At 36.0% G+C, this 10,420-nt stretch overlaps 2 protein-coding genes across 2 annotated transcripts; both read left to right on the forward strand.

Moving 5' to 3' along the window:
- The first annotated feature begins 287 nt into the window (after positions 1–287).
- On the forward strand, positions 288–5,157 carry LOC102615455 (receptor-like protein 4). Its single transcript, XM_006467690.4, has 9 exons — positions 288–610; positions 1,346–2,401; positions 2,503–2,650; positions 3,209–3,280; positions 3,571–3,642; positions 3,746–3,817; positions 3,895–3,972; positions 4,153–4,334; positions 4,514–5,157. The coding sequence occupies exons 1-9, from the start codon at positions 541–543 to the stop codon at positions 4,636–4,638; spliced, it is 1,875 nt and encodes a 624-aa protein (XP_006467753.1). The 5' UTR covers positions 288–540; the 3' UTR covers positions 4,639–5,157.
- A 3,279-nt stretch (positions 5,158–8,436) lies between these two features.
- LOC102615180 (ethylene-responsive transcription factor 12) lies at positions 8,437–9,486 on the forward strand. Its single transcript, XM_006467689.4, has one exon. It carries the CDS (start codon positions 8,658–8,660, stop codon positions 9,162–9,164), a length of 507 nt encoding a protein of 168 aa, XP_006467752.1. The 5' UTR covers positions 8,437–8,657; the 3' UTR covers positions 9,165–9,486.
- Positions 9,487–10,420: the final 934 nt, after the last annotated feature.

A 10,420-nucleotide genomic window follows, 5' to 3' on the forward strand; every position in this document is an offset into this window, starting at 1 on the left:
ATGTAAATTTCCTTTCAGCACTGACCCCTGTATTTTTTTTTTTTATTTCTTTCCTGTGAATTTTCTCTATTGTCATCTACTAAGTTGAGGTATACATACCTACGCTACAAGGGAAATATAAAAAATTAATTGGAATCGCAGCAACTACTCCCAGTATGGAGCCATAATCAGAACACGAAATCTCTCTTCCGCCAAAAACGAAAAAAACAAAAAAAGAAAGGGACGCGCAAATATCTTATTTGTACTTGCAATTTAGATTCCATTCAATGAATGCACATGCCCCGTCGGATCAGAAGTCTATCAGAATTGATGAACCTGATCACCACATTATCATCTGCTCTTTTCACGAGAGTCAACTAAACCAAGAAAAAATGAATTAAAAAAATGTAACTGTTTACCTGCACTCACGTCCCACTATTCACTCACTGTTTAAAAATACAGTCGAAGCTCAAAGTAGATGGACGTAGATAGACAATGTGAAGCGAAGCTTTAGAGTTTTTTTCGCAAAAAGGAAGCAAGCAAAGCTCAATTGAAACCAAAATGCTTAGATTTCACTTCTTATGGCTTCTTGTTTTCTGTTCGGCTCTCAATTCTTCTTCAGCTCGACATGGTAATTAGCTTTCACTTTATTTGTTGTGAAAAGATTTGCTTGAGATTTGAATTTGGGACTTTGAAGTGAGTTAATCTTTCATTTTGATTAATTAAATGTTTGTTTCTTTGAATGAGTTATTGATCTCGAGCTTCTAAATTTTCTGGACATGTAAGCGGTGAATATGATGAGATGGAAGGATTTGGATTTAAATTGAACGTGCTTTATTTGTTGAATTCTTCTAGCAGTAGGTTTTGGATGTTCCGATCTGTTTGGTTGCTGAGTAAATGTAGATAAAAGGAAAGTATCATAGTTGTTTACTCTATAGTTTGTTATACTTGACCTGACTGCCACTATCGTTACCACGATTTATGCCTTCTAGCATGCGGGTATGCTTAATATAATAAACTCATCATCTTTAAGTTTGAAGTCCATTTGGCCGGACTGTTAGAGGAACTAAGATAGTTTATCATCTTTTGATTCCTAAACCCTAGTTTGAATGATAGAGCTTGAAGAGATATAAACTTGTTTTGCGATTGAAATGCCAGATGTGACCATTGACTGTTGTGTGTTTTCTATTCCTTTAAGCTGTGACCATTTCACCTGTTGGTATATCACTGCTTACATTTGCGATTGCAGGAAAATTAAATTCCGTTCCCAAACTTGACGAAGGAAACACAATTAGAATTTTCTGCTTTAGCTATTGTTTCATGTTATTGGGTGTCAAAATTTATGGAATCTTTTGTTTCAATGCAGCGCCTTTTGCCATGCGTATTAGCTGTGGAGCACGCCAAAACATTCATAGTCCTCCAACAAATACACTCTGGTTTAAGGATTTTGCTTATACTGGAGGCATTCCAGCTAATGCCACGCGTCCAAGCTTTATCACTCCTCCATTAAAAACACTTCGCTATTTTCCTTTATCTGAAGGTCCCGAAAATTGCTATATAATTAACAGAGTGCCAAAGGGACATTACAATGTGAGGATTTTCTTTGGATTGGTTACATTGACTAGTTTTGACCATGAACCTCTGTTTGATATATCTGTCGAAGGCACCCAAATTTATTCTTTGAAATCAGGTTGGAGTGACCATGATGACCGAGCATTTGCCGAAGCCCTTGTCTTTCTTAGAGATGGTACGGTCTCTATATGCTTCCACAGCACTGGGCATGGAGATCCAGCGATCCTTTCTCTTGAGATTCTTCAGGTTGATGACAAAGCATACTATTTCGGTCAAGGGTGGGGTGAGGGGTTAATCCTCAGAACAGCCACAAGATTGAGTTGTGGTAATGGGAAGCCAAAGTTTGATGTAGACTATAGTGGGGATCACTGGGGTGGCGATAGATTTTGGAACCCGATTCTATCTTTCGGTCAGAATGCTGATCAAAGAAGGTCCACTGAGAGCAGCATCAAGCAGGCTTCAAAGGCACCAAATTTTTATCCAGAAGCACTTTATCAGACTGCTCTTGTTAGTACTGATAGTCAGCCAGATTTACAATATACTATGGATGTGGATCCCAACAGAAACTATTCAATTTGGTTGCACTTTGCGGAGATTGATAATACAATCACTGGTGTTGGGCAAAGGGTATTTGACATCCTGATAAATGGTGATATTGCATTTGAAGGTGTAGATGTTGTCAAAATGAGTGGGGATCGCTATACAGCACTTGTTCTGAACACAACTGTTGCTGTTAACGGGAGGACCTTAACAGTAACCCTTCATCCTAAAGGAGGAAGTCATGCCATAATCAATGCCATTGAGGTCTTTGAGATCATTGCTGTTGAATCCAAAACTCTGCCAGAAGAAGGTTCCCCCCCCTCCTCAGGGCTCTTTACAGCCGAGCAATGTATTTTTCGGAAGTTTGAATATTTTTATGTTTTACTGATTTTTTTTCATTCTTTATTCTAGTAAGAGCTTTACAGGTATTGAAGAACTCATTGGACCTTCCTCATCGGTTTGGGTGGAATGGTGATCCCTGTGTTCCCCAACAACACCCATGGAGTGGAGCAGATTGTCAGTTTGACAGAACTAGCCACAAATGGGTCATTGATGGACTGTACTTTCTTGATCCCTTTATATTCAATTTATATCTGCATTATTGTTTAATTAGCTATCCCCGTAATTTGCCTTCCATACATTTGAATTTTTTATGCATACTAATTTTTTTTCATTTCTCTCAATGAACCTTCATTGTAAAGCCTTAAATTAGAATTGAATGAATTAAGAGCAGCTGTCCTTACTCATCAGATCACTGCCTTTGTACTTTTAGTTTCTTCTTTTTGATACATTGTGCTTTGGATAACTATTCTGTTCACTGTGATTGGATATTTGATATGGATAGAAGGTACATCAATAATGGCAAAGATCTTTTGTTATTTCAACCAATAAGGCAGGTCCATATTGGTTGGTTGGTGTATTTTTGGTTGTCCAATAAGTCCATGCAGTTTTGTCTATCCACTTGATTTTTTTTTTTTTGATCTGGAGCTACGCAGCTTCTGTGTTCATAATATTTACCATTTTCCAGAATCCTATGCTTAAGATTTTAAAAGTTAAATGTCTTCCATCACTTATATTATCATAATTTGATAAATAATTTTTGCTTCTTCATGACTAGTGGCCTGGACAATCAAGGTCTGAGGGGTTTCTTGCCAAATGGCATATCCAAACTGCGTCATCTACAGAGCATGTAAGTTTTTTGTAGATACCTTCCTCGGATTACAAAGTTGTAGTATTGGTTGCTTTCGTCTGTTAAGTACTACCGCAGTATGTGCTTTTCTCTTTTATCCAAGTCTCACAGCTGAGAACCTTGACAAAATTATGGCAAAGATGAAAGGAATGGCTCTCATTCCTTTCTCTTGGACTGGTCACTTATTGCTGTTTGTTTCTTACTACAATAGTTGAACATTTGTGATCCAAGCTTTTAAAGGGTTTAAAAAATCTCTGTAGCTCACATATGCTGAACTTGTGTAATTACAGAAATCTGAGTGGAAACAGCATTCGTGGGGCTATTCCATCTTCACTAGGGACAATAGCTAGCTTAGAAGTACTGTAAGTGCATCCTAACCAGCTTGTTTCTTTCTGGACATTCCTAATTGTGTCTTGTTCATATGGGGTAAATCCAACTGTGCTAGTGATGTTATTTGCTTTCCAGGGACCTGTCCTACAATTTCTTTAATGGATCAATTCCTGAAAGCCTTGGGCAGTTGACAGCACTACGTAGACTGTAAGTTCTCTTCTGCAGCTGATTAGCACATGAAATGTAACTGTAAAATAGAGTAACTTAAGTTTGTCTTGTTGCAGGAACCTCAATGGTAACTCTCTTTCTGGAAGAGTTCCTGCTGCACTAGGAGGAAGACTTCTGCACCGAGCTAGCTTCAAGTATGTTTGGGCTATGGATTATCTGTAGATATGATTGGGCTTGAGAAAAACTTGCTATAGCATGTATTATCAGTGATGCGTGCACAAACATGCTATAGCGTGATTGTATGTAGATATATTTACTAATATATTTGTTTGTTACTTAGTCTACAATAAAATACTGAAGGGGGATATGCATAGTTTTACTGATAATGCAGGTCTATGTGGTATACCTGGGCTACGTGCATGCGGGCCCCACCTTTCTACTAGTGCAAAAATTGGTATTGGATTTGGTGTGCTTGGTCTTATCTTCCTTCTTATTATCTGTTCAATGGTCTGGTGGAAAAGGCGCCAGAACATTCTAAGAGCACAGCAGATTGCAGGTAAGGACATTCATAGCGAACAAACTCTTTTGAGAGAATATGTAATGTTAAGAGCACAATTTAATTTTAGAATCTCTATCGATGATAAATGTCTAGGATTAACTTTGTTTTCAAATAATGTTCGACTCACAATATACACACCTGATAAAATTTTTGTGCCTTTTTTTGTCTTTGTACAGCAAGAGGTGCTCCCTATGCAAAAGCAAGGACCCATTTATCACATGATATTCAGTTGGCAAGGCACTATAATCATCATGGCAATGCCCGAACTGCTGCAGAGAATGGACCTAGTCTGCTGTCATGATTAACAATTATCAATCCTGAAGTCCTTTAAATCTGCTTCCGTCTTAATTCATGGATTCTAAAATGCTTTTGTTGGACAAGCATGATAAAAGACCTCTCGAGATTTGGTCCTTGTGGATGCTCACGTGTTCCTTTCAACAATCTTGTTTGGTGTTGAGTGATGAAGCCAAAGAGGCACCTCCAACAGCCAGATCTTACCTTGTAGCCCCCATAATGCTGGATAGTGATAAATTTTGTAAATTGCTTCCGTTCTTTTGTTCATTCTGGCAGTATGAATGTTGTTGTCACATAATGAAATACCAGTGCAGTATAGTCTTACAAAAAATGCACTCTTTGTTGGATCCTTTATGTTTTTCATCAAGATGCTTGAAAGGAAGCTTTCAAGTCCTGGCTTCGCAAGGCCAGAAGAATGGTGTTTTCAAGAGGATACAAGGAGAAAGTGATTGAGACTGTAAATCCTTTTGTTTTTCCATTTTATTGTTTTTATTATTATTGGTTGAAAGTGTTACGGCTTGTTGTATGTTCTTCTCAGGTGTTATTGCATTTTGGTCATTCCATATTCCCATGACTGTCATGACGGAAGTGAGAATGTGCCCCCACTAGAGAACAAAATTTCATAATTGAACCAGCCACGTTCAAAATTCCGAGTAACCATGCAATAATGCAATCAAATTTAGAAGGAAGCAATGTTTTTGAGATAAAAGGGGGGGAAAATGGATTTAAATGATAAATTCAAGCAAGTGGGCATCAAAATCGATTATTGACGCAAAATTTTTCATGAAAGAAGCAATCCTTGGACCCAATTGATATAATCTGAATTAGCTGTATGCACTGTGCGCCTAAACGAAGGAAATTGCAAAATCCTCCATGGGTGGGGTCCCATGGGTGGGGTCCCATGGGGCTCCATCCTAAATGGGGTCAATTTTAAATAATTTTTGGTGAATGAGATGGGGGAACGAGGGAAAAATAATTTCTAAATTCTTAATGGGGTGGGGTTTAGTTTTGTACTCCCCACCCCACCCCATCCTCACCCCAATCTCCATTATATATAAATATTTTTCTAATTTTTATTTAATAATTTTTGTTTTATCAATTGCAATGTTAGTTAATAAAGTTTCTTTTTATTTTAACTTGATATAAAAGAGTTATAACTAAAAGAAAACTATACAATATAGTTTTTATTCAGCCCAAAAATATTGTTATATTTTATTTTATCTCTTAATATACTGTTGTCTTCAAATCTTTTTCAATTTTGATATTATTTCAAATATTTGGAGATTTTATTAAATAATTTAAATACTTTATAATGTGGTAATAATTTTATTTAAGTCTTTAATTTTTAATTTATTGAATCATTTATCTATATCTATTATAAAATAAATAAATAGAGAATGAGGTGGGGATGAGGAAATCATTTTCCACTCATAAATTTTTTATCCCCACCCCACTAAATTTATTAGAAAATGAGGTAGGAAATGAAGGTGAAATTTGTAATGGATGGAGAATGGAGTAGGCATCCCTCCCCCACCCCAACCTCATTGTCTCCTTAGAAATCTAGCCCCTGCTAGCCCTAGTTTACTAATGGAGGCAGGCAAATAAAGCATAAAGCATAAAGCATAAAGCATACAACTGCCATGGGCCATGGCTGATGATCCAAGCAATTCTCCACTACTTTGCACTAAACAAGAAAAAGTTTTATATATCGCCATTTTTTCAATCCGACAATTTCGGATAGTATTAAAGTCTGGGCGACTTTCACTTAAAAAATTGGGAAAAAGATAATTTATGCTGTTGTAAACTCGTTTTAAATTTTAATAAAATCTAATATTTTAGATTGGAAGTTGATTTGTGTGTATGGAAGAGTGTTCTCTTGACTTAAAATTATTTAATTGTTTATTTATTAGAGTCACCCAATCGAATGGTAGACGAAAGGAGATATGTACGCAACATTTTAACTTCAAAATATTATCATATAATTGAATGAATCTAATAAATGAAAATTAAGAAAATTTTTAAATCAAAATAATAGAATAATTTTCTAATAAGCACATCTTCATTTTAATAAAGTGACAATGTTATTGAAAAATAAAAATTTATAAATTTCAATACACTAACAAATAAAAAACCACAGCATTTAGAGTGTGTGCACGTGTACACACACAACATTCCAACTTTAAAATATCATCATGTAATTGAATGAATCTAATAAGTGAAAAGTAAGAAACTTTTTAAATCAAAATTATAGAATAATTTTCTAATGAATACATCTTCATTTAAAAAAAGTGACAATGTCACTGACGAATAAAAAGTCATAAATTTTAATGCACTAACAATAAAAACAAAGCTTTTAATGTATTAAAATATATGTTTCTTTATATTTTAATAACATCTTCACTTTAAAAATGTTTTTGTTAAGAGTAATATATATATAGGACATCCTCACTTTGATGCTACTAACAAACAAAAAACACAAATTTCAATATATTGAAATAAATATTTTTTTTATAAAATATCACAAAAATTATACATGTTTTAAATGTGAAAAATCCAAATACATAGCATATTATCTTATAAAAAAATAAACCAATTAAAACTTGTCAAAAGAATAATTAAAAAAACTTAAACTTTTATAATTGACCTCTTCTATTATATACATACACACACACCCAAGATAAAATATAAAAAAAATTATGTATATAAATTTCAATAAGATCTTGCCAAGTTACCATTTATGTAACTTATACAGCTCATTTAAAAATCAAGTGAATCCATTGTCATGTTATTATTTTTTTACATATTTTTGTACATACTATAAGGTAACTTAACAAAAATCATTTCAATATATTTAAGAGAAGGGTTTAAATATATTGAAATCATTTTAAGGTAGAACACGCCTTCATAATTATACGATTAAAATTATAACATATTTTTTATTATTTATTATTTTATGTATATAATTATAATTTATATTCGATCTTAAAATTTATCATTTTATGTATATAATTATAATTATAATTTATATTATAATTATGTGCTCAGCCGATCAAAACTGTATATGTTGATATTTAAAATCCCGCATGCTCTCATAACACACGTGTCAAGTTTCATGGCTTAGTCAATTTTAAAGTTAAATAATCATGAAAATGGCTTTCACGTGACCATTTGTCAGTGAGGGGCAGCGCAGTAGTCTTTAGTCATCCACCGTACAGTTTCACTTTAACCCAATATTCTGGACCACACACCACACAAATACTGAATCCTCAAAACCGAGTCAAACACGCCAAATGCAAAATCAATTCCCCTCAATTTTTTAACTCACCCTCAGCTCAAACCCGGCCCTGTCTCCTGCAACTCAGACACCTCTTACGTATCCTCCACGTGGGATCTCTGCACACTACCCTCCACTCGCTACCCGACACGCCACCCCGCTCTTTCTTCATCTTAATCATCATAATTCCACTCTATTTTTGCTTCTTTTTTTTAATTATTACATCAAATATTTTTATAATACTAAATTAATGCAGGCGCCGCTGAGCAGCGCCGTACAAAATGCATAGGGCTTACGTCACTTCGGCTCCACGACTAGTCACATGACACTCTCCTCCATCTCTCACGTCTAATCAGGCGGCGGCTCTCTACTTCTTTTATTTTTTTCTCTCTGTCTTTTCACGTAGGTCCCACTTTTGGTTTTGTATGCTACTCAATATCTCCGCACTCTTTTTAAAAAAACATCATCAGAATTTCAAAATAAAAAAAAAATCATAGAATCAGCACCGTTGAGTTGAATTTCAAGTGAGAGTTTATAACTACATGAGAATCGGACGGTGGAGAGTGAGTTGTGAATTCTTTATATAGAATCATGCCGTCCAACCGACGATTACGGGTGACTTGGTGGGACCCCTAATTTTTATTTTCTTAAAAAGCGCTACACAAACACAGTTGCGCTCTCTCTTCTGATAATTTTCTACTACTAATAGCTAAACATCTCTTCGGATTTTGTTTCTGTTTCTGTTTTTCTCAATGGCGTCCTCACGTGAGGGACACTACAGGGGTGTTAGAAAGAGGCCATGGGGGAGATACGCAGCTGAAATACGCGACCCGTGGAAGAAGACGAGGGTTTGGTTGGGTACATTTGACACCCCGGAGGAAGCTGCACTCGCGTACGACGGCGCTGCCAGGTCTCTCCGTGGAGCCAAAGCCAAGACCAACTTCCCAGCTCCGGTTACAAACTCTCTTCCTCTTGATCTCAACGCACCGTCTGATACTAATACCAGTAATCAGCACCGTTGGATCACTCCTGGTCACCACCGTCATCAGCGCTTTGGATTTTGTGAATTTTTGCAAACTGGGGTTCTTAAAGAAATCAACTTTGCTGATAGGCAAGCAACTTCAGCTTCTGCACAAACTGACGCTGCGGTTATTGATGGCGCTCCGGTGGCTGATAATGGGTCTACTCCGTCCTTCTTTGGGATTGTGAGGCGTGGGTTGCCGATTGATTTGAATGAGCCGCCACCGCTCTGGCTTTGAGCTGTCAATTACTACTGTGGCTTCTCGCTTATGCATTTTACGACGTCGCACTGCATCTCACTTTTGTGACTACAACTACTCAACTACTGGTCTTACTATTACCACCTTTTATCATTTTGTTCTTCCTTTTTCTTTTTTTCTTATTTTTAGAGGGATTAGACAAAAAAAAAAAAAAAAAAAAAAACGAGGATAAGAATATTGGTGGGAAGTTGAGAGCCCATGTATATATAATGCTTTTTTTTTCTTTTTATATGCTTGTTGTAAGAATTATGAAACACTTATCAGTTTCAATTCTTCGCGTTATGTATTTTGGTTCTTCGTATCATAGTTCTCGTTTAATTACTGTTTTTGCCTGCTTCCGGTTGAAGCACGAACGACCGTTGATCACATCATTTGCGACCGTCTGACGCACTGACCTGATTTTTGGGTTTTGGTAGTAGGATTTTGACTCGCACCCAGCAAAAAATAATGAGCTTTCCCCTTTCTGGGGTTCCTACGGATACAAACAAATTTCTTAACGCGCGAATTTTACACGCGCTGGTCAGTTGACTGTGCAAACTCAAAAAGTAGTCTCCGTTACGGAAGAATGCCAAGCAAGCGTGTGCGTTTAGCATTAGCATTTTCCTTCGTTGTAAAGATTGCCAGTCTCATCAGAGAGATCTGGCTCTGATGATTTTGTTGGTCGCGGTCAGTATAGACCCACTCGCTGTCTGTACAATCGCGTAGTTAGTTTTATAAAAAGTCTTAAAGGTCCAAAACACCCTTGCCGGTGTTAATTAGTGCCGTAACTAGCAGTCACCGTTGCGTTTCGCTTGAGATTCATTAAATGCGAGTTAATGCGGTAAAAAGCGAACGAGACAGTACGACTAATAAAGCAAAGTTTGTTTTTGTAACTCGCGAAATTGAGGAAGTAATCGCGTCTGTTGTGGATAAAGTTTTCTTTGTTGAGACGTCACTTTTTGCTTTTTAAGGAAATTGGGCGCGTTTCTCATGTGCCGGCTTTTTCTATTATTTTTTTATTTTTTTGGTGAAATAATGTGGTCAATTTATTCATAGCTAGCTGCTGATTTTTAAAATAATTAATTTCAATTGGTTTTTTTTTTTTTTTTAACTTAAATCTATCTTAATTTTGGCCCAGCCCCATCTCGTAGCTAGCGAATTTGACTCCCAATCGACATGAAATGATGTTTACGACCAACTACTCCAATTTACTATGTATTATGAACTTTATTATATTAAAATATTTTCACAAACGG

This window comes from Citrus sinensis, chromosome 2 (assembly GCF_022201045.2).
Source record: "Citrus sinensis cultivar Valencia sweet orange chromosome 2, DVS_A1.0, whole genome shotgun sequence".
In the NCBI taxonomy this organism is placed as follows: Eukaryota; Viridiplantae; Streptophyta; class Magnoliopsida; order Sapindales; family Rutaceae; genus Citrus; species Citrus sinensis.

Excerpts from the sequence above, each read along its gene's own strand:
- LOC102615455 (XM_006467690.4), top strand. The coding sequence starts at position 541 with ATGCTTAGATTTCACTTCTTATGGCTTCTTGTTTTCTGTTCGGCTCTC. Across the intron at positions 3,973-4,152 it reads CTGCACCGAGCTAGCTTCAA|TTTTACTGATAATGCAGGTC; the intron begins GTATGTTTGGGC and ends GGATATGCATAG. Across the intron at positions 4,335-4,513 it reads AAGAGCACAGCAGATTGCAG|CAAGAGGTGCTCCCTATGCA; the intron begins GTAAGGACATTC and ends GTCTTTGTACAG.
- LOC102615180 (XM_006467689.4), top strand. The coding sequence starts at position 8,658 with ATGGCGTCCTCACGTGAGGGACACTACAGGGGTGTTAGAAAGAGGCCA.